Genomic DNA, 23,575 nt, shown 5'->3' with positions numbered 1-23,575 from the left:
AGCATCTGAAACCCCAGCCGACCAGACAGCCTCAAACAAAACATACCTGCAGCAGACAGTGTCCAACAGCTTCCACCCAGGAATGATCATGAAAACACAGCCCAGAGTTTGAACACAGATAAGCTTCTTTTTATATATATTTGCTAAGCCAATAATATATATCCTTGCTGCAAACATTTGCTTGTAAAGCCTATCCCTTGTCTAGCCAGACTTCCTGTAAGCTGGGAATAACTTCATTTTCCTCATGGACTCACCCTGCTGCAAGACTAACGCAAAGAGACCTGCAGAGAGATGGGGCTCAAGCACAGCCCCATGGCTCCTACCCATGGGCACCCAGGCCCCTGCCACACGCAGCAGCAGCAAATGAAGGCCCCCAACCTATAAAGGGACCAGGGTGTTTTCCCAGCCTTTGCTGCAACAAAGAAAGGTTTTGCTATTCCTGCTGTTAAATTGACTCATTCTGGAAGCCCCGGGACTTGCAGCAGGTCACTGGAGCCATCTGATTCTATGTCTGCCTTTATTTCATCAGCAGTAACCCCACTCCACAAACCATCCACATTCTCCCCTCCTCAGAGGCGTTGCTGTTGCTCAGCCCATGATGCCTGAAGAAAAGCCACTGCTGGCACCCATCAGATCTCAGCAGACAACGACCACCCTCCCTCCTCACTGCACTGAGCAGGAGCTCCAGGCTGCCCCGGGGCCCGCCCCAGCAGCAGGAGCTCTCAAAGCCATGAAACCATCCCCTTTAGTCCTGGGAGAGTAGGTGGGTGCCAAGGCAAGGCCAACCCAATGGCACCCAATGGGCTCTCCTGTTCCTAGCTCACGGACACATCTCTCGCTAGCAGCGGCGGCGCCTTTACAACCTCCATGCCTTGCTCTGCAACAGACAAACAACTCAGCATCAAGGTAGAACATCAAATAAGAATTACAAATAAAAAGCCAGCTGGGAAGGTTGAAGCGTTTTGATCCAAAGGAAGCTACAGGAAGCCCCTGTGAAGCGCTCGAAGCCTCTTCCACCCAGGCCAGCCTTTGCCCTCCTTGCTCCATCACTGCTCCCAGCACCAGGGGCACCCACCACCACGGGCAGCGCTGCCATTCATCCCCACCAACCCACGGCTCCACCCAGCCAACTCAGCAGCAACTTCACGGCATTGTCAATACCTCCATTTGGGGGATGGGGGGGGGGGGGGGGTGTTGGGGTTTGGGGTGGGTTTTCCCTCCCTGAAATCAGAGCGAGCTGCCCTGGCTGCTCCCACTCCCCATGCCCCGGCCGTCGCTCGGATTGCCAGGGAAATCCTATACCCACCCTCCCGCCGGGAATGCCGGCTCCTGCAGCAGCCCCAACAAAGCCAACTGCCAAGCACACGCTGCTTCACAATAAAAGTCTCACTCTCGCCATTTCTTTTTCCCTTTCTTCCTTCCCCCCTTTCCTGCAGCCGTCCGCCTCCATTCCCTCGTCCGCCTCCATTCCCTCGTCTGCCTCCATTCCCTCCCCAACCCCAGACTGATTATTAACCTTCGTGGCTGGAGAGCCTCCATCAGGAATAGACACCACCAGCAACGAAGCTTTAGCACCCCCCAACCCTTTCATTTTTAGGTTTTGAGGGGAAGAAAAGACTTATTGCACCTTAGGAAGGACCCATTCTGGCTTTAAAAGCAACGAGGATCCAAGCAGAGGAGCTTGTGCTGGTTCAGTTTTAGCTCTGTTTACACGAAAACAGGCTTCCTCTCCTCCGCGAGGTCTTTGGAGGGGATGGAGGACAGGTCAGACCAGCCAAGGCAAGGCTCTGCAGTTTCCAAACGCAACCAGAAGCTACAGTGGTGCCTTTAAAACAAAAAGAGCCCACCAAAGGAAAAAAAAAGAAAAAGAACAAAGCTGGGAAACAGAGCGAGCTTTCTCAGCCTCCTCCTTGCCATTTTCATCGTCATCCAGGTGCCCTTCGCAAGGATCCAAACAGGTTTTATAGGCAAAGACAACGCATGCACAGCAGAACTCCAACGTATCACAGCTTACCAAGCCCAAGAGACCAGTGCGTTGCCCCATGAAGCAGAGCTCTCTCCAGGCAGCGCAGGAAGAGCGGAGGTTGATGTGCAAAGATGTCTGCCTTCACCAGGGTCTTTTTATTCTTTGGTCTTAAAACTCACCCGTTGGGGAAGCCGGGGCTGTGCAGCAGCGCTGTGCTGATCGTGCAGCCACAGCAGGTTGAGCTGGCAGGGCTGGGAGCAGGAGGACCCCTCTGAAAGGCTGCTCACTCCCACCCAGGGCACCAACACATCCCCCTGCACACCAGTGGGATGGATGGGACCGATGCTGCCCGGCCCATGAAAGGCTTCAGCCTGGAGCTGGACACAACCAGGCACTGCAGCACTGGGGTATGTACCCCAACACCAGCCCCCCAGCAAAGCTCCCACCAGCCCTGCAGCAGGGCAGGATCCCACCTTCCACGCAAGGTTTGCAAGGCAAGGTGGGAGGCAAAGCCCTCAGACAACGATGCAACCCCAGCACCAGCAGATTCCTACTGATTTCTTTCCTCTTCTAAAGCAAAATAAGTAACACAACCCAAACCAACTTGCTCATAATAACCTCTGCCTTAATTGAAGACAAACATTCGGAGTTAATTATATAGGAAGTAACGCCTAAGAAAATGCTTGTAGAAGGAGTGTTCCTTGGGCAGGCACGTGCAGGCTGCCCACTTCAGATCTCGGCTCTGCTTGGGTCCTGTAGTGCATGGGCAAGGCCTGGGATCACTGCTCATGGCGATGCTGACCACGGGCCTGTCACTGGATGCAGCAGAAGCATTTGATCTGGAGAAGGAAGGAAACAGCCACCAGCACACCTGGCCTACAATGCAGTCACCAGCCTCAAAGCTCCCTTTTTTCCTTAGGTTAAGGCCACTTCCCTATAAACCCCCTGCAATCATGTGAACATGGAATTTTATCTGCAGCTCACAACAAGCACTGCCCTCAGCCTGAAGTCTGTCCCCCACATCCAATTCTTTGCCGTTCCTTTGTCTCCTGAATTCCTTTCATCCAGCCCCTTTCTAAGAGGCACGAAGCATTTCCTTCTCAACCCCCATGCCCTCGCTCCTCTTCCAGCCGCACAAATCAACTCCCGAAACGGGGAAGCGTTAAGAAACGAGGCGCAAGTCCCTGCATGCAACAGCCGGGAACAAGGAGACACGTGCATGGAACACAACAGGACTTAAAGTGGCTTCTCGGAAGCCAGCGCAGCCCTCAATGGCGTGCAGGCTTCAGGCCAGGGGGGCTCACAGAGCCCAGGCCCTCCTGTAAAGAGATTGATTTATGCTTCCTCACTGCTTGCATGCTGGGAAGCGTCGTCCCCATCTAGCTGTGTCCCAGTAGAGTTAAAGCAACTTGTGTGTGCAGGCAAGTGTAAATCCAGAGCAGACAAAGGCATCTCCTCCTGCCACGGGCTGAGGTTAGCAAGGAGTACAGCTGCTGCCTGCCTTCTCCTACCACCCGTGCGGGGAGGGGGGGAAAAAAACCCTAACGTGGAGACCAACAGTCATCACCACGTCGAGCAAAAACAAACCAGCCAATTCAGAATCACCCATTCCCCTGGAAGGCTCAGCCTGGATACAACCGGAGCTCCACGAGGAGCCTGGAGCAAGCCCCCATCAAGGGGGCTCAGGCACCTCTTCAGCCTCCACGCTCCTCTTCCTCCCACCCCTAAACCAACCGCAGCCAAAAGCAGGTCCCTCTCCGCCTGGGTCACCTCCAGCCATCGCGAGGCCAGCAGCGAGGCAGCGATGCCTGCGAGCTGGAGCAGTAGATGTGGGAAAGGGGAAGGAAAAAAGAGACAAATAATCATAAGAATAAAACTTTCACCCTCGGGCCTGTCCCTCTAATAACTACAGCCAAACCTCACCAAGGCTTTACTCTCCTGGAGGGTGAGAAAGCGACACAGCGCTGCCCAGCACCCGAAGTCCTAGAGGTGGGAGATGCTCACACGCTCTCCTCCATGGCCTACGGGCTTCGTCCCCGGCGTGGGGCCTGGTTTTTCTGCTCTGTCATTAAGAGTGGAGCCTGGTCTTTTCCTTCAATCCCAAGAATTGCTCTGAATTAGATCATCTCCCTGGCTCACCTCCCCCTGCAGGCTGCTCCCGAGCATGCTCAGCGCGGCCGGCGCTGCCATTTCATAACCGCATTGTTTACAGGCACACGCTGACCTGCCATCTTTTGACAGGAGCAGGGGAGCGGGCGCGGGCTCCCGACCCCGGCCCCTCCTCACGGGGACCCACGTTTTGGGAATGGGAAGTTGCAAAAGGCTGGGAAGTAGCAGCCCGTGGGCTCCTGGTGGTGGGTGTGATGCTTATCCCTTGCCTTTCTCTCCTTTCCCCTCCTGATCCAGGTCAAAATCCACCTGCTCCGGAGGGAGAAGTTAACCCCTTTGAGGGCTGGGGGGCACTCGGGAGGAGAGGTCTCGCAGAGCTCGATGCAGATTGCCAGCCATGATTTTTAGCTTCTTCGAATCACAGGCGTGCTTCGATGGCACCTAAAAATACAACCCCCAGCCCAGTCTGCCATCCTCTGTCAAGCCTTCCTCTGCGAGAGAAAGGCTTGGAAACACGGTATTCCCCATGAATAAACAAGTTGGCTTAGTCCCAGCACTTACAGTTTTCTCCTTTAAATGCAAACCAAGAGTATTTTTGCAGGCACACAGGAAAATGAGGAGGGAAGGAGGGGAAAAGTTCCTCCTTTAACACCAAGAGCTCCATGAACAGCCTTGCAAGGTGGCTCCGATCCCCTCCCCTTTCCAGTCCTCTCCCACTCCGCACCCATCAGACAGGTGAAAGCAGCCCTGAATTATGACAGAGAGAGAAAATGCCAGAAGAGCCAGAGGTTTCCTCATCCTTGGAACAAGGACAAGTTGTGAAAAGCTTCTTTTGCAAGAGGCACTCTGACACAGCATGGCAGCGGTGCGGGGAAGACACTTGCCCATCACATCTTAACCCCCACTGCCTCGACCCTTCTCCACCTCATCCACCAGTCTTCCCCTCCTGATGGGGGCTGAAGGGAAGGGATAAACCCATTGCCTGCATTGGGGGAAGGAAGATGGTGTGATGGATCCCAGGATGTATTTTTAAACAGCTTGCTCTACACTCTTTCCTCTACATTTTGTCTTTCTTTTTAAGACTCCTTCCCAACTAGCTCATACACTGCGAGCTTCGCTCCTGCTGCTTCCCTGACTACTGTAAACCCTGGCAGACAGCACTGCCCATCCTCCCCCTCTGCCCCCCTACACCACCACACAGCAAAACCAGACATCTCCTCCTCTACCCAAGAGACCCAGCAGCTCACACAGACACGGGGAGGGATGGATCCCCTAAAGCAAACACAAGGGGACATAAGGGTCTCCTCTGCAGAGAGGGGTGGGTGTCAAAGCTTGGAATTCACAGCAGTCCCAAATAAGCGGCTGGAAAGGGCAGCTAAGGAGTATAAATTGGACGTTCATTTCCGAATCACTGCCATTCCATGGCACTGCAGGACCATATGGTGCGCCGAGCCTCGTGAGCGGGGAGCGCGCGCTGTCGGAGCCCCGAGCTGTTTGGCTTGAACCTAAAGCAAGGTAACTCTCCCACTGCGGCAGTTCCTCAACTGCTCAGCTCCAGGAGCGGGAAGGGGAGAAGGAAAAACTCCAGGGAAAAGCAGCAAAAGGCCAAGCAGCAGGAATCAAGCGAATCCTCCCACAAACCAACTGGCCTGGAAGGTGAAGCGCCTTAAAACTCCTTGTTTACCTGCATGAAATACCCCCCTGGCATGGCAAGGGATGCATGCAATCCTTCGTCAGGAGACAGCACCACATGGAGGAGGTCAGGGGTCCAGACCCAGGACAACCACCGTAGCCTGATGCCACGTCGTGGGCCTGATCCTCTTCCTGCCAGCCCCAGGGGTTCTCTAACAGGGGGTGAGGAGCAGAAAATACGTCCCATGCGTGCTACAGAGCCCAGCTCTGTCCAAAGTGTTGTGGAGAGGAGGGGAAGGGCTCGTGCTGGCACTGAAAACTCAGTTAAAGACATGAAGGGGAGAAAACCCAAGACCTGAAAGCCCCACTCTGGGGCTCTTAACCCTTGCTGAAAAGCAGCGCCAAGTCCAGCCCTTGGGTTTCTTTCTTGCCTCCAAAGTAGGTCAGGCTGTTCAGCGTCTCTCTGCAGATGCTTTCAAAGGGCATCAGCGCAGGAACAGAGCACTGGGGTGGTTTTGGCTGCTGTCACAGCAGTGTCACCACCACAGGAGCACACACTGCACACCTCCCTCAGCATGGTTCTGGTTGCCCGTTTCCTCAGTCTTCATCAAAGCCAAAGCATGCTTTTTTTCCCTTGGATAGGAGCTGATCAGGCAGCACATCAAGGCCTCTGCTCCTCACTGTGCAAATGAAATCTCATTTCTCTCTTCCTGACTTCCTCCGATGCCTTTTCCTGTAGCACACATCTTCTGGATGACAAACAATGAGAGTATTTATAGTCCAGTGGAGACACGATGGATATTTAGATCTGGTATCACAGACTGCCCTGTAAGCTCCTTAATCTTTTAAACACCACCTTCATGTCTCACTCCTCCATTGAAAATCCAATGTTGCATCCTCATGGCAGCTTCAGGGGTCTCCCTCGAGCACAGCGTGACCTTGCCTGTGTTCTGCCCAGACCCCTCAAGGCTCTGGGACCTCCAGTGTCCCACCGAGGCCTGTGGCAGCCAACAGCGCACGTAACACAAGCGACAGCACAAGCACAACAACAACAAAGAGCACGGCAGGGCCAGGGGCTGAATTTTAGGCAACGTGTAAAATAAGCTGCAGACGCGGGCCTCGTGCCATGAAATCAACCACGGAGGTTTCGGTTTAATCAGCTGTTCCCTCGGATCGCAAGGGAACTGGTACCAACAAACAGGAGAAAAGAAAAAAGAAGGGAGGAACCACCCCAAAACAAAAAGCATTGTTTCGTCCTGGTAAAACAAAGTCCTCTCCTACCTCCACCCGAAGAAGAGAGCTTGATGCAAGCAGGGGTGCTCAAAGGAGACCTAGCGAGGAGGTGCCATGTGGCCAGAGGCCCTCTCTTCCCCTTTTGGAGGTTCAGCCTTCGAGCAGCTCAGACACCCCAGGCTTTGCTCCTGTTGCTGACAAGAGCTGCAAGCAGGGAGGGCTCCTGGGAGGGATTTCCAGAAACTTCCCACTTTCAAAAATAAAGGCACCAAAAGCCCCCCAAGCGCAAACCCCCCAGCCCCAGACCAGCCTCCCCACCCCACAAGGCAAATAAAAGACCACGTGGACGCGAGGAAACAAAGCCCGAGCATTCCCAGAGCCAGGCAACGCCGGATGCTGCAGTCCCCAAGAGCCCAGGGCCCAGTGCTGGGCAGCAGTGACCCAGCCAGCCTCCATCAGCCTGCTCCATCCTGCTCCAACCTCCTCTGCCTGCTCCCCCGTGTGCCCCCCGCGCACGGGGCAGTTAAACCAATGTCCCTGGAAACAACTAAACGCCTAACCCCAGCCATGATTCCCCACTCTGCCTTCCTCCTCTCCAAGGCTCCAGCTCCCCACCGGGAGGGAGCCAGCCTGCCTGCTCCAGGGAGCCGCTGTCTGCAAGACGTGGGCCCTGCGGTACCTGCGGACATCTGTGGTCTTCTTCTGGTGAAGACTCAAAGAGTTGCATATTCCAGATCCTCATGAGCAGTGATTCAGTTTCTGCTCATGTGATAGAAGCTCCCTCTACAGAGTGAGCATGCCCAGAGGAGACCATTTCACTGCTCCCTCCAAGCTGCAGCCATTTCACAGAGAACCTGCCGGCTCCAGGGCGTCCATTGGAGCGCGATCAGCCCGGGCATCCCGGGGACGCACCGGGAACGCCGATCATCTGTCACCTCTCTGACAGGGTGCCAGGCCTCAAACCTGAGCACTCGCCTGGAACAAAGAGAAAAGCCTTTTAAACCATGCAGCGAGGTGTTCTGTCTCGGTGGCCTTCAAGAGTAGCCCTCGCTCACAGGGCAAGGAGAGGCAGAAGGGACAGGGAGGGATGCTCCCGTGATGATTTTGTTCTGCTTAGTAAAGCGCCCGACCTCTAAGCACTAGGATGAAGGCACATGGGTTAAACGGCTTCAATAATGCAGTGTCCAACTGCAAGGGCATTCGAGACCCAGTCTGCTGAGCTGAACAGGAGCTATTTGTCATTTTGGAGCTTAATAAGACAACCTGACCTGGTACAACCAACCTTAGAAGGGTATCACAAGCACAGTCATTAAAGAAGGGGGGGAATGGGATGAGGGGGGAAAACCCCAGTACAGGGATAGTGCGCTCCTAGGTGCTCCGAGCTCAGCCTATGTCAAACCATATGATGCAGCTGGCCCAGGCAGGGAGATGGGAAGAAGGAATTGGAGCTTCAAAATAAAAGCAGTTTGCCTCTGTTCGGCTCCACAATTGAGCCTCAGCTCTTGGCAAGCTCCAGGATCTGCTCAAGCTCCCAGTAAAACTGCCAGCGCCACTCGCAGAACATCTGTAAGCAGCCATGGGCTGGAAGGGGTTCAAGAGCAAGATGGGTGTTTACCGGAGCAGGAGCTGGGTGTCTGATGGAGAACCTCCCCCCGGAGCAGAGGCCAGGAGGAAGAGGAAGCTCAGAAAGGGCCGGTGGCACCACCCGCGTGGTCCTGGCCAAAGGAAAACTCTCTGCAGAAGAGTGAGAGCACAAAACGCACTTCTCTTTAAGGGCAGAACACAAATGAAGACGAGCTGGGTGCAATGTGCTACAGTGGGCTGGGGGAGCAGGGAACAGCCTGCACTGTCGGGAGAAAAGAAGCCATTGAAATCCATAGTGAGGGCTGGGGAGCACAAGGGTTTTGTTTGTCCCACTCCTTGCAGCAGAAGCAGGCAGGTAAACTCAGACCCTACACACAGGCATGAAGCCATGCCCTGTGCTGCTCTACACATCCCCTCCTCTGCTGAGCATCGCCGGAGCATGGAGCATGTCCTGCCATCAGAGTGCTGCGGGCTGGGAACAGCTACGAGCCACGCAATCTCCATCCCAAGCAGTGAATTCACCACCATGTCCAGGCACACTTGCAAAGTGGCAGCAGTTAAATGAGCACAAGAGATGGCTATGGAACTTCCTTGGCTAGGAGGACACCTTTTCCCTCCACACTGGAGAAGTTTCATCCTAAACAGTTAAAACACGGCTAAATCGAGATGACTGAAACGCACAGGGAAGGAATATCTGAGGTGACAGTATAAAGCAAGGATCTCTCTTTCACCCACTGGCGTTTTGTTTGATGTAAATCTCAAGTTTTAATATACACAAAATGAGATTTTCCTGGCTTTGCTATCAGTCACTAAGAGGTGTAGGGGTAACTCATTCAAATTTGAAAATCCCCAAACGAAAGCAATTCCAGCTACACAGACACAAGTTGCATTACTCACTGCATCAAAAGATAACTGTAGCTCAAACCAAAGATGGCTTTAAAACAGTCAACTTGCTGCCCTTCCTTACAGCATGAAATGACCAAGCTTTCATCAAAACCCCAGGAATAAACCCAAAGCTCTTAACAAGAGCAGTGTCAACAAACCACCACAGCCAACATCCCCTTTCAGAGGCAGAATAACCCCCGAGACCCACTGCAGCCTCCCAAGGGCAGCGTTCCCCAGTGCATCTCAACACTAGACACGTTTTCACTGCTGAGGTTAAACACACTCTGCAAGCAGAAGCTACCAGAGACGCTGTTCACATCTCACGGCCATCCGTGACAGCACTAAACGCTGTTTAAAACCCACACAAGAAGCAAAGCTGATCAGGGCATTGCAGCTGCTTCACCAGCCAACTGGTGCAAAGCAGTCAGCATCGGACCAGCATCTCTGCACTGCATTTGCAGGGGATGCTTGTGTGTTCATTAAGAAGACCTTCAATTTATGCCATCCAAAGAAAGAAGCTCCCAGGGCAGAGTCACTCCTGTGCCCAAGCAGGGTCCATGGGCTGTTGGAGCGGTGCCTCCTGCCCCAGGGCCCCCAGCACCCATCTCCCCCACCTTGCAGGGGCTGGGAGCTGCACAGGCTCTTTTCTAACCAGCTGGTTGCAGACCCATCTCCAGGCTGGACAAGGAAGCTGTTTTGCTCATGATGTAGGTTAAGAACATGCCCCATGAAGCTTTCCCCCTTAAGTGTCCCAAGTACTCTCCAGCAGTTTCCCCACCAAGCCAGAACGAGCCAGCAGAGCACCCCCCTGTCAACATCTTCTGCAGGGACCATACAACCACAAGGCATTTCTACGCCAGAGCTCTCTGGTCTCCACTCTCCAACTCAAGGCTCAAATATCCCTTTCAGCAAGCTCCCATTTTCAGGAGGAAGGCAGCAGCACAGGCACCTCCCTGCACAAAGGACACCAGGTCCCTCAGGGCTCTTGCCTCATTCCCACGTTATGTATGGCATTTTCAGAGCTCCCTTGCAGAGGCAGCACAAATGGAAGAAGAGGGGAGATTTCTCTTCCTATACAAAGAACAGTATTTAGCCCTGCAAAATACAGGCAGTTTTCCTTATTTCTATCAGGCTCCTCTTCTTCCTGACCCTCGAGTTGCTCAATCTGAAGCTCCCTTTCAGCCTCCTCAGGAGCAATCCCAAAAGCACAACAAGCTGAAGGGATGTTCAATGGAAAGAACATTTCTGCTGCAATCCTGATTGCTTCTGCACTGCTGTGAACCAGTGAAGCACTCCCCAGCTCCGCCACAAGGCAGTCAAATGCCTCCCTTCCCTCCTCAGCCATTACAGACAACGTTTCTTAACCAGAACATCCCGGGACACACCAAGTGTCCTCAGCATCCTCCAAGGGAGCCCAAATGTCCGCCTCCAGGCTCAGACAACAGCCTGGAAGGAGCAGGCAGTCACCAACGCACACTTGGACTGACAGCTTTCGCCACCTTTCAAACCCGGCTTTTTTCCCTTTAAGTTTCCAAGCCTTCCTCCCCCTCCTCTCCCCAGCAAAGTTGAAAACTGCTTTGACTTAATAGGAAACATGCAGTGTTCCCTGGGAGGCTGCACTGAGTACATGGCACACACCAGGAGGAAGGGGAAAAAATGGAGAAAAGAAAGAAAGAGAGACTGTTGCAACAGACCCTGGGATGAGAGCTCCCTGGGAGATGTTGCTATGTTTTGATAGGAATATGCATTGAGTATTTCATTTACAGGGCAATCCTAGCACTTTATTTAGAAGCATATTGGCCAGACAGCTGTAATTTAGAACATACTGTATTCCTAACAGTTCCCAATTAGAAACTCCTTCAGCTTTAACTTTCAGTAACCACAGCTCCTTCTATTTTGGAAATCTGAAAACACCATTGCTCCCCTTCAGTCAGTTATCACATATCAAGAGCTTCTACTGTACTAACACAGCATTCCATCTCGGAAAGAGGAGCAGGCTCATCCCTTTAACCACCCTCACTGTTTGCTCCACAGAGAAATGTCTTCCTGTTTGAGTCTGGGGACAGTGGATGGGGTGGGAATCAGACCCAGCTCAGCACAGAACCATCCTGCTTGTTCCCAGTCTTCTGCTCCCATCCGATCCTGCTCCTGCTGCAATGGGAATGCTGGAGATCCTGCCAAGGAGCCTCACATGTTCAATGTGTCCCTGCTCCTTGACCTCACACCTTCTTGGTTTTAAGGATTAGGGCATTCACGTGAAAACAAGCAAGCTCTTCACTGGAGGAGAATCAATGCTCCATGGTGTATCTCTCCCCAGACATGGATTCACCTATGAAGCACCGCAGTGGATGGCTCTACAAGGAATTCTGCTGACGTTATGCAATTTCTTCAAGGAACAGAAGGAGCAAAGGAACTCTTTAAAAACAAAGCTCCTGCCTTCATGCAAACAGCACCAGTTAAGAGAAATAAAGCGAGCATGAAGTGTGTACAGAATGGGCTCTAAAGAGGCTGCTTTTCAGCAACTGCCATAAGGTGGCAGTGGGTCTTTAAGGCTACCTTACACCTTTCACACAGCACAATAGGAAATAATCACACCAGTGGTTTTCCAGCATCTGAAACCGTTTAAGTCAAATCTCTTCATCAAGAGAACCAGATCATAGATGAAAACTTGGGGCTGAGATCACCTCAACACCAGAGGCACACAAGGAGAAAAAGCCACCAGGATCCATTCTGCAAAGCCATAAATGCAGCTCCCATCTGAGCCAGAGAAAATCCAACCCTGATCCTTTCCATGTACAATTACAATGCCATTTCTTTTACATAAACACTCTCCTTTGTGCATTCATCCAACCCTAAATAAGCCAGCATCCATTAATGGGTAAGAGAAGTTCTGCATGACCAGTGAGCTGGGGCTCCGGCAGCCTTTTGTGCAGGGACCGTAAAAGCCACACCAGTAAGCAAACTGGTCACCAGTGAGTGCAGGGCTGCCGTAGGAAACAGGCTCAGGAAACACCGAGTACACAAGAAACACAGAACCAGGCAATAAACAGGCAAGTTACTAGAGGTAGGGAAGTGACTCCTCATGCAGATTGACCCAACTGTGTGAGACCGGCACCTGGGGCACAGCAATAAAATATCAATCCATGTTTTCTCTTTACCAGTCGCCCCTGAACTGCACTGAGAAGCAGCCAGAGGTGCCCTGAAGGAAGAGCTGATACACAGGCTACAGATAGACCATGAGCAGAGATTCCTGTTAATAAAGTTAAACACAATAACTTCATAATAGCAGAGTATTCACAGTGCCCTAAGCACAGCAAACCTCTTGCCTTACCGGTACTTACAGGCCAGGGTGGACACCCAGGAACACACCTCCCATAGGAGACAGGGTCTGCGAGGGCCGAGCCTCACAGCCAACGTCTCCCCCCTGCTCCACACGAAGCCAGATCTTCCCTGCACCTCACTCATCCAAACCTTGAGAGCCAATGTAAATGTTTTATTGGCACTTCCCCATGCCGCTTGCTTGTACAACGAGTCAATCGGCTCACGCAGCACATACCTGCTGGCGTGTACACAGTCCTTGGGAAAAGCTGGCAACTACAGGTGGAATCCAACAGCCCACCCCACAGGACCCCCTTTTCCTTCCCCCCAGCCCAACATGCGAAACCCCTGCAAGAAGCACACAGGATGCCCCAGCCAAAGGAATAAACCCATCCCTATTCCCGGCTCGCCTTGCCAGTTTGGAGGACCTGGTGTGGCAAGGTTTGCCTGCAATCCTTGGAATGCAAAATAAGCCCAAAAAAGGGAGTTTGCGTGTGACATTCTTTCACCCTCCCACAGTCACAGCTCTGGGCTGGAACCGCGGCGCAGGTCCATGCCCTGCAAGGCTTCCCATTAATAACAATTAGTGCCCGAGCGCGCAGCCCACGACGGAGAGGCGATCACATGCCTCCCAACATGAAGGCAGCTCCGGGCAGTCCCTCGCTGCCAGCCCTGCCTGCTGTCACTGTATGTCACCTCCCCAACAGTAGACAGGGCTGTTCTTTCCATAGGTTCCCCAGCCAGTAAAGGTCAGTGGTTTACAAGCCCTCCCCGCTGAGCCGCAGGAAGCGGTTTGAAGCCATCTCGTGTCAGTGGTTAACTATGCTGCTTTTGAATCAATTCCAACTGGTTTTACTTCCTCCGGTCTCCACGTTCCCCCGAGTCGGCTTGAGTTTGCCCTACCTCGGTCCCGGCTGCGGGGAGCTGCTGGGTCCTTCCAGATCCTGACTCCAGGCCTATCACTCCTCCAGCCACAAATCCATCTCACTCCATGGGTGCAGCCTCCACCCCGGAGCATGCTCAGTACGGGCTGATCTCCAGCCATTTCAGAGCTTTAATGAAATGTAAGCAGAAGGAAGTGTCATTAGCAAGAAGCAAAAAACCAGAAAGGTGCGGGATTCATCCCGATCCGGCCAACCCTCCCATCCCCATCCTCTGTCAAGGAGGTGAAGCTCTTGCTGCAGGGATCACAGGCATTTTTAGGCAGCGAGCATCTCGGGTTAGAACAAAAGCCAGGAAAAGCCTGTCTCAAGGCAAGCCTTGTGCAAAGAAAAGGGAGCATTCCCAGTGCCACTCAGAGCAGACATTTGTCACTCTGGGCCTTCCACACGTTGCAATATTTTCATGAAATGCCATTAATATTATTTTCTACCCCCCACCCCCCCCCCCCCCCAATGGGCTTCAACTGAGCCTTTCAGCTCACAATGCAAATAGTGCTCCCTTCCATCTTAAAGCTAAACCTACCCTACTCTACCCTCCATCACCTTGAAGGTTATTTTAACTCCACCTCCAAGTGAAAAAGCAGTATGAAAGAGGGGAAAAGAGGCTCAAGTACAACACACTTCATGCCTTGTTTTCCTAAGGAGCTGCATTGTAAGAGAGGTTTGTCACTACTCCATCACTACTCACCTCCTCAATGCAGTAAGACTGTTTCAAAGAGGAATTAATAGAGGATTTTTGCCTTTTCCAGTTTCCCAAACAACAACAATGCTGATGTCCACCGGGCTTTTTCACTGTGAGTGATCCGCACACAGAATGTGACTGTTCCTTAAAACCCTGTACTTCCCTATATTTCCTTTGTACCACCCCAGCACATCCCTACCAGCTCACAGAACTACTGCAGAAAGCAAAGATAGTTGATGCAGAAGTAAAGCTTTGCAGGCCAAGGCAAAACCTGGTTGTTTAATCCCAAGGAAGGTTTAATGCATACCCTATTCCTCATGTCAGGCCCAGGCCATAAAAACCTCTCCATGTTCAAATCCATTACTTTGTGGATGCTCATTTCCCATGCACACATGGATAATGGGTGGACGGTGTCTGCTTCAATGCTCACATTTGAATTCTTCCAAGGAAGATGAAGAGATGAACTGAATGAAGCGACTTGATCAACACAGCAGTTATGAACATATCAGGGTGACGCATGAAGGCCGAATCCCAGCTCTTTCCCTGCGCCAAGCTTCCAAGGTAATCACAAAACCGCCAGAAGCCTTTCTGTGCAGTGCAGTAAGCCAAGCAAAAGTCCAGACTCCCATCAGCCCACAGCATACTCATGTCAGATGCACCATGCACACAGCTCAGCCTGCTGTTCTCCCATCTCCTGCCTGATGAATTCAGCCCACATCAACCCACAGCTTATAAGCAGATTATTTGGGGTACTGATCACATTTGGCTTCCCAACACCCAGCAGCCCTTCAGCATCAGGCACTGGTGAGCTGCATTTTACTAAAGCATTTTTGGAGCACAAAGGGACCCAGGGTAAATGAGAGTCATTTGGCTCAGGGAACATGTGCTCAGCTCCCCTCGGAGCTCTCTGTGTGCTGGAGCATCTCCCCAAGCCCCAGGCCCTGCAGCAGGGATGTTGTTTAGGGACCCCATTATCAGCACAGGATGCTCTTCTCCCCACACCACATCAGGCAACTCTGAGATACCACACGGTGCCTTCATCAAGCACAGATTGGTAAACCCTGCTGATAAACTCTGTTCTCATCCTCTCCCTTGCCTTTAAATCGGAGGTGGTTTAAAATACTACTCAGACCATACAATCCTGAGGCATGTCTGCTGGATCTGGAGTGTTTGCATCTAGCACAGCTCAAGCATGTCAAATTTGTTTCCTTGGAAACAAAGACCCACTTGCAAGCATTGCCTTCTTCCTTTTTTTTTTTTTTAATGCAAGGAAGCCATCCATACCTGCAGCTCTTGCTGATACAAAGGAATTAAAGCAGATTCACTTCCCAAGAAGGTGGGTAAGAGAATTATTAATGTATTTCACTAAGGAACAATTGGGCTTGCTGCACTAAGGGAAAACAGCACAGTTCATCACTGTTTAAAAACCCCTTTTTCCCTCAGTAGATACACACTTGAGGCATTTATAGTGTTTCCTTGGGGACAGGCAGGGAAAAAGCAGCAAAGCAAGAGTCATTTGCTTACCCGAGACTAGGTACACTGGTTCCAGTGGAGGAACAATCTAAAGGGGAGATCCTGTATTGCTCCTACCACATCACTCCAAAAGGTGCCCTGGTGCAGCTCAAAACACATCTGCTTCCAACGCAGATTGCAGAGGTAACACCAGCTTAATGCAAAAGAAGCAATAACAACCTCTAGATAGGTTCTGCCTGTTGGAATCCCAACTTCTTCCCACCGAGGGCATGCGTTAGGGCTTAGTGGGAAGCAGCCTCTCAATGTAACTGTAACTCTTCTCCCAGGAGCTGTTCACATCACGCTGGAAGCAGTAAATCCTACGGTGATGACACACAACCTCTCTGAGAGGGCAAGGAAAAGGAGCGAGGGCAGCAAGTGTCAGAGCTGAGTTATCCATGGCCTCTCTGCAGGGGCAGGCAGAGCCTCCCCACTCCAGAGCCTTCATCAGGGATTACAAGAGCTCAGCACCTTTCAAACTCTGTCAGATATAAATCAAAGAACAGTTTGGGTGGAAAAGACCTTAAAGCTCCTCCAGCTCCAACCCCTGCCACGGGCAGGGACACCTTCCCCTAGAGCAGCTTGCTCCAAGCCCCTGTGTCCAACCTGGCCTTGAACACTGCCAGGGATGGGGCAGCCACAGCTTCTCTGGGCACCCTGTGCCAGCGCCTCAGCACCCTCACAGGGAAGAATATGGCATAAAATGGACACACATGAGAACAGTAAATGAAATCGTGGCTCCTTCAACATGGTGTACTCATGCACAGTTCATTTCCCACCACGACTGGGCTGGGGCTGTGTTATAGTCTCTACTTCAGAAGACCAACTTCAGATCCAAGGGAGCAGACCCAAACCTTCTCTTGTTCCTATTAGCATCACTGCATTAGAAAAAGCCAAGGGAGCTGCATGAACAGAAGCTGACAGGAGCAAGAAAAGCCTCCTTCCTCCACATGAAGGACAAAGCCTTGCGATTCCCTGCCACTGGAGAATCCCAGTCATTGCTAGAGCCAGTGCTAAAGCTGATGTGAACCCTGAATGCTTCACACTTCTGGAATCAGGTCTTGGACTCCGACGTACCAGATACTGCAATGAGGTTCAGAGCTTGCAGAGGTTCCAGAGAAGCTGTGGCTGCCCCATCCCTGGCAGTGTTCAAGGCCAGGTTGGACACAGGGGCTTGGAGCAAGCTGCTCTAGTGGAAGGTGTCCCTGCCCGTGGCAGGGGTTGGAACCAGATTGTCTTAAGGTCCTTTCCAGCCCAAACCTTTCTATGATTCTATGATAATAGTAAGTGGGTATGATAATTTCCACTTACTTGCCTCACAAGGAGGCATAGAACTTAATTTTGTTAACATTTTAAACTGAAGGATTCAAAATATAGCAAAACACTAGAAAAAAAAATAGAAAATGCTAAAATCTGATCAGTTTTAGTTTATGGCCATTGTTCCTCATCCTCTCACTAGGCATCACTGGAAAGAGTCTGGCACCATCCTGCTGGCACCCACCTTTGAGATACATGGATGGGATCCCCTCTCTGGCTGCTCTTCTCCAGACTAACCAGGCGCAGCTCCTGTAATCCCTCCTCATCAGAGATGCTCCAGACCCCTGAGCATCCTTGTGGCCTCCACTGGACCCTCTCCAGCAGCTCCTTGTCTGTCTTGTACTGAAGAGCCCAGAACTCCATCAAAAGCATCATGGACCTTTGAAAGCTTCTCCTCATGCAGTGTTACCCAGAGAAAAGAGAAGCAGAAGTGCCTGGCCCTGGTTTGGTAATACCAGAAAGACACAAAATAAAACTCACAGGCAGTAGGAAAAAGAACTAAATCTCAGTATTCTTCTTTTGCAAGAGGAACCCGAATGCTGGTCTTGATCACTGTTGGGCTTCAATGAAACCACGTCAAGTGCTGCCCAAGTCAGCTTCCTGTGCTTGAGCAGCTTTGTATGACATGTGCTTGGTAGCTGCAAGCTCTGGAGGTTCACATGAAACTGATTAGTGGCTGGATCATCCCTGTCACCGACTTCAAGAGATCGCACCAAGACAGCTCCTTCCTGCGTGCCTCTGATTAACAGCTCCTGCTGCACTTGGGGAACTGAATTTCAGCACTGCTTCCATGCACAAGCCAAGGAAAAGCAGCCAGACAGGATCTGGCCCTCCAAGAGGGATTTCCAGGAGTCCCTGCTACTCAGCAGCTAACAATATACAGCTAAGACACAACGAGTGTTGCACAGCATCACCGCGGCACTCTGGTTTCAGTCTGTGGGATGACCCTTCCCCAATGGGTGAGTCCAGTGAAGAGCGGCTGCAGCACCTCTCAGACATCACTTAGCCCTTTCCCTGCCTCCTCGGTGCTTTCAGCTCCCATAACAGACCAACACTGATGTGGGAGCTGCAGCTCTGCCCTGCCAAAGCACCCAGGAGCCGCAAGGACCGGGCTTGCTCCTGACACTCATCCTCCAAACAGCCCCAGTGGATATGAACAGGACTCCTTGAAATCAGAGTCAACCAGGTTGGAAAGGACCTTTACGCTCATCAAGTCCAGCCGTTCCTCAGCACTGCCAAGGCTACCACTAAAGATGCTCCAGGCCCGTCACCAGCTCTGTTGCCCTTCTCTGGACCCACTCCAGCACCTCAATGTCTTAAGTTTCCAGCCACAAACACCAGTCAGAAGAAGGGTTGAGGCTGGTTCCTCCCTGGCCCTGGACCTTTGCTCCCCTGCCCAGCTCACCCACTTGCTTTTGCAGAGGACATTTACAGCAATAACCTCCACCCCATTATGCCTTGCACTGTCACTGGCTTTCTTCCATCACAGATCATTAACAATCCTCATTTATCACCATGTAGCTATTCTCTCAATTAAAATAATAAAGGAAAACGCATTGAAGATGTAGAGGTTTCCTTTCTAAAAAACCCAAACTACTCCACAGAAAATCTGTGCTTTCTTGTAAAGAGGAAAAAAGTAAAGCATGGCTGAATTTGGAGCCCACCAACCTTGCACACTGCCATTTTTACATCTGACAACAGGGACGCCGGAATGCTCTCAAGTCACACACAGGTACTGGCACCACAAGCCTGCTCCATGTCACTTCCCAGGGAGGTGCTCATATTAACACAAGCTGCCACGCAACCACAACAGCCCCAAAACAAAGGGCTGCTAAAATACCCAACCACCCTCATTTTTACCCTTAAACCACGAACGAGGCACCAAAACAGAGCTGCTTTTGCAGTGTGTCAAATTTAAAAGCAAAGAGCCCCCACGCCCCATTATAAACCCACACAGGAGGGATATTTTTGACATGCTCTATATTATGAATGTGTCCCAAGGCACCGCAAGCCCCTTTGCCACCCGCTCCAGCATGCATAACATGAAGCCCTTCCTCGGCACAGCCGCATTTAAAGCAGAAGGAAAGGGGCCCCTGCCTTAGCACGAGGAATTTAACAACTGGGAGGGGGGAAATGAAACCATAATAAATAAATGCTCATCAAGGCAAAGCGCAGCTGCAGGCCAAGGCCTTACCTATGGGGTGGGAGAGGTGCAGCGGGAGCAGCACCCTCAGCACACAGGCTCCATGCTGCTGGAGCCACCGGCGCAGGGTAAAGCTGCTGCGTGCGGCTCAGCCAGTTCAGAGGCATTTTGTCCATCCCAATGGAGTGGGGGATCAACAGTAAAAGCCTCTGAAGGCCAGGCTGGCGTGATGCATAGAGTCATAGAATCAACCAGGGTGGAGAAGCCCTTTAAGCTCATCCAGTCCAACCATTCCCAGCACTGCCAAGGCCACCACTAACCCATGGCACTGAGGCCTCGTCTCCACGCTGTGTGAACACTTGCAGGGACGGTGACTGCAGCCCTGCCCTGGGCAGCCTGTTCCAATGCCTGAGCACCCTCTGGGGCAGGAATTGTTCCTCAGCTCCATCTAAACCTGTCCTGGGGCAGCTTGAGGCCGTTTCCTCTTGTCCCATCCCTTGTTCCTTGGGAGCAGAGCCCAGCCCCTCCTGGCTCCATCCTCCTGTCAGGCACTTGTAGGCAGCGATCAGGTCCCCCCTGAGCCCTCTCTTCTCCAGACTGAACCCCCCCAGGTCCCTCAGCCATTCCTTATCAGACCTGTTTGGCCGTGCTGGCTTTTAGATTCCCATCAAGGATTTGAGGAGGGCTAAAACAGCACATCCATGTGCTCTGCACCATGGGAGGTGACGATGAGTGTGCTCAAAGGGAGCAACGTCCTCCCAGCACACCATTGCCACAGCTCCATCCCACTGCAAGGGAAAGCAAGCAGCCGGGATGCTGCGTTGCTCCCCGAGCCTGGCAGGGGGAAGGAGGCAAATCCAGACCATTTTAAAGCTCTCTTGATCATTCCTTGGAATAAAATTTAGAAAAAGAACTCACGGAGCAATTAAAATGTGCAAACATTCTGCTTGCTGTTCCGACTGCCACCTTTAATGTTTCAAACAACATCCAAGGCCAATATTGTTGCTTAATTTAACATAACTGGATCCCGACTGCATTTCTAACAGATTAAACCACAGAAATATCCACATGTTTTAATGAGGATTTGGCACAACTCGGCGCCAGATTTTAGCAATATTTTTGGACTCCAAGTTCTTGCAGAAGAAAAGAAGCCCCTTTGGTGCTGGACCTGCATTCCCAGCACTGAAGCTTTTTTGGACGTAAGTGGAATTGAAAACCTAAATATTCAACGCTGTCAAAATCTGAGCAACATCTGGGCAATTCTCTTTGCCTCCCAGAAGATTTTAGCCAGCTCTGCAGAGCCTCACTCATGTTGCTGAGGCAGAAGGGCTCCTCTTACATTTGCATGCTTCACCCTCGGTCTGTAGTTTCTATGCCAACAAGCGCTTGTAACTCCTTCCCAAGCACATTTGGAAGTGGGGGACATGGAAGATCTGAAATGGGATAAAGATTATTACCATTTGAGGGGGTTTGTTGTGGTGGGTTTTCCCCCAAATCTAACTCATCCATTCCTCCTGTATTGCTGTGAGCTCTAGAAAGGCCCAATAACCATCACCTCAGTCACAGCAACTCTTCCACCTGCTTCAGAAGACAGTGGTGACTTCCTAAGAGGAAAGTTGCTTCAGTCAATCTCAGGTGTAAAAATATATTCACATCTATAAGAAAGTTGGGGCTGTTCAGCCTGGAGAAGAGGAGCTGCACACAGACCTCAGAGCAGCTTCCAGTGTCTGAAGGGAGCTACAAGGATGCTTGAGAGGGACTCTTCATCAGGGACTGGAGTGACAGGACAAGGGCTGATGGGTTCAAACTGAAACAGGGGAAGTTCAGGTTAGATCTAAGGCAGAAGCTCTTCCCTGTGAGGGTGCTGAGGCGCTGGCACAGGGTGCCCAGAGAAGCTGTGGCTTTTTCGCCTCTGTGGTTGCCTCTGTGCACCTACAAGGTCAGAGCGCTGAGCATGAGCCTTCACTATTAAATTGGTCTGGGGTAGGGAGGAAGGGGAGGCATCACTTTCAAAAACCTGGATAAAACTGAAACTGCTGAGGTCTGAGTGACAGCTCAGTAGTGGCCCTGTACGCTGCAGTGAATAATGGACACATAAATTTGCATGGAGCTGCTGTCTGAAGAGACACATTGATTCATTGGAGAGAAACCTGGAGTAATATATACTTACACATATATTATACATATTTTATATATTTTATATATATATATATGTATATATATATTAATTTATCTGAGTATACAGAATCACGGAATCCCAGCCTGGTTTGTGCTGGAAGGGACCTTAAAACTCCTCCAGCTCCAACCCCTGCCACAGGCAGGGACACCTTCCACTAGAGCAGCTTGCTCCAAGCCCCTGTGTCCAACCTGGCCTTGAACACTGCCAGGGATGGGGCAGCCACAGCTTCGCTGGGCACCCTGTGCCAGCGCCTCAGCACCCTCACAGGGAAGAGCTTCTGCCTAAGAGCTCATCTCAGTCTCCCCTCGGGCAGGTTAAAGCCATTCCCCTTGGCCTGTCCCTACATCCCTTGTCCCAAGCCCCTCTCCAGCTTTCCTGCAGCCCCTTTAGGCACTGGAGCTGCTCTCAGGTCTCCCCTTCAGGAGCCTTCTCTTCTCCAGGCTGCCCCAGCCCAGCTCTCTCAGCCTGGCTCCAGAGCAGAGCTGCTCCAGCCCTCGCAGCATCTCCATGGCCTCCTCTGGCCTCACCCCAACCTAACCACAAGAGCAGGAGAAGATACTCTTGAGGACTCCAATATGATAAACTTCTCCTACTTGAGCTAGATGGGGGATGCAATGGAAGGCAGACTGAGTGCCCTTAGCCCAGGCACAATGTTCATTCCACTGCTGTTCTGGCAGGGCACCAGTTCCTTCCCTCCCTGCACCACCACAGATGCTGCTGCGCATCAGACAGCTGATTTCATCAGCAACTCGGGATTTGTTTTTCCAAAAAGGGATGAGGATGAGATCCAGGAAGGGCAAAACCTCCCTTGGGAACAGGAGACAAAAGGACAAGATTAGCAGTATGGTGGCAGAGACTAAAAACAACCTATGTATTTTCAAAAGCACTATTGTCTGACAGGACTAGTGACAGCCCCCAGCGAGCAACCATAGTCCTGCCAAGAGCCATCAACAGATCAGCAGCAAAGGCTCCATCTGTAAAACTGCTCCCATTTGAGACAGGCCTATAGGTCAGTGCCTAGCACACGAAATGCCTCGAGCACAAAGATGCCTCATAAGCTATCACCATTAACGCCCACTGTCCAGCCTCCGCTGTGCCTCAGGAAGGGGCAGCCTCCTTCTCTTACTCAGCTTCCATCCTCTGAGGTTCCCTGCCCCGCTTTCACAACCTTTGCCATTTCAAGACCTCCTGGCAGCCACGCCAGCGAGCACGGAGCTGCTTTACGCAAGGCTGCGTGACTGATCAATGCAGGCTTCTCCCTCCACGCCATGCACACGCAGCGCACGCTGCCTACGGATCAGGACCATAACTGCTGTAAATGAAAGACTATTTTCACCTAGTGCCATGGGCTGTAGGGGTTTGTACGTGCTGGAAATACAGCTCCATCTGCGAGTGAAGAGACTGAGCCTAAAATACACAACCAAGAGCGACTTTCAGCAGAGGGGGTGGCCAGTGGCGTGTTCTCTGTCTGAGGCAACTTCTTCCATGCTGTGCACGACAAGCCAAGTGCACCCACAGCAAGGCACAGCAATGCCTACCAGGTACAGAAGGAACAAACCCGGGTGGGTTTATGCTGCTGCCTACACCTACACCCCCCTGGGACCTCTCTCTGAGGAGGGAGAGCAAATCTAAATCAATCTTTGGCAGAACGAAGCCTGTCGAGACTGATGCTAATGAATTCCCCTGCCAGGGTTAAGGTGTTTAACAGCAAAGGACTGTGTGTGCCCAGCAGAGCAGGTGAGACCTGGGGAGGATATTCACACACCTGCTTTACATTCCCTGCACTCGCTCTAACCAGGAGAGCCTCCCTCCCTCCCCTGTGCTAAGGGACATGTGGGCCATGAACCACTACTGCAGTCCCTGGAGTTGGGTGATATTAATCTACTTCCACTGTCCTTTTGCTTGAGATGGCAGCACAAAACTCGGGCTGGAAATCATAGAAACATTGAACAATTTGTGTTAGAAGGGACCTTAAAGCTCCTCCAGCTCCAACCCCTGCCACGGGCAGGGACACCTTCCACTAGAGCAGCTTGCACCAAGCCCCTGTGTCCAACCTGGCCTTGAGCACTGCCAG

At 51.8% G+C, this 23,575-nt stretch overlaps 1 protein-coding gene across 7 annotated transcripts in view; it reads right to left on the bottom strand.

Moving 5' to 3' along the window:
• EHMT1 (euchromatic histone lysine methyltransferase 1) overlaps window positions 1-23,575 on the bottom strand; it is a 115,022-nt gene that overhangs the window by 61,767 nt on the left and 29,680 nt on the right. The window contains exon 1 of one of the 7 annotated variants that reach the window (XM_061479739.1): window positions 13,631-13,782. The exons of 3 other annotated variants lie outside the window; for them this stretch is intronic. Coding sequence is in view for 2 of the 4 variants with exons in the window: in XM_061479736.1 (XP_061335720.1) it covers window positions 7,620-7,682 (63 nt within the window). In the remaining 2 variants the exon portion in view is untranslated. Of the gene's footprint in view, window positions 1-3,889; window positions 4,080-7,619; window positions 7,892-13,630; window positions 13,783-23,575 lie in introns of those variants that run through there. 3 more of the 7 variants (XM_061479736.1, XM_061479745.1, XM_061479738.1) reach the window with 3 other exon arrangements.

The sequence above is a fragment of the Pezoporus flaviventris genome, unplaced genomic scaffold (genome assembly GCF_033815535.1).
Source record: "Pezoporus flaviventris isolate CSIRO_AGI_PZ_B2104156 unplaced genomic scaffold, CSIRO_AGI_Pfla_v1 ptg000154l, whole genome shotgun sequence".
Lineage (NCBI taxonomy): Eukaryota > Metazoa > Chordata > Aves > Psittaciformes > Psittacidae > Pezoporus > Pezoporus flaviventris.
Note: the sequence above shows the minus strand (reverse complement) of the source record. Positions and strands in the feature narration are given on the sequence as shown.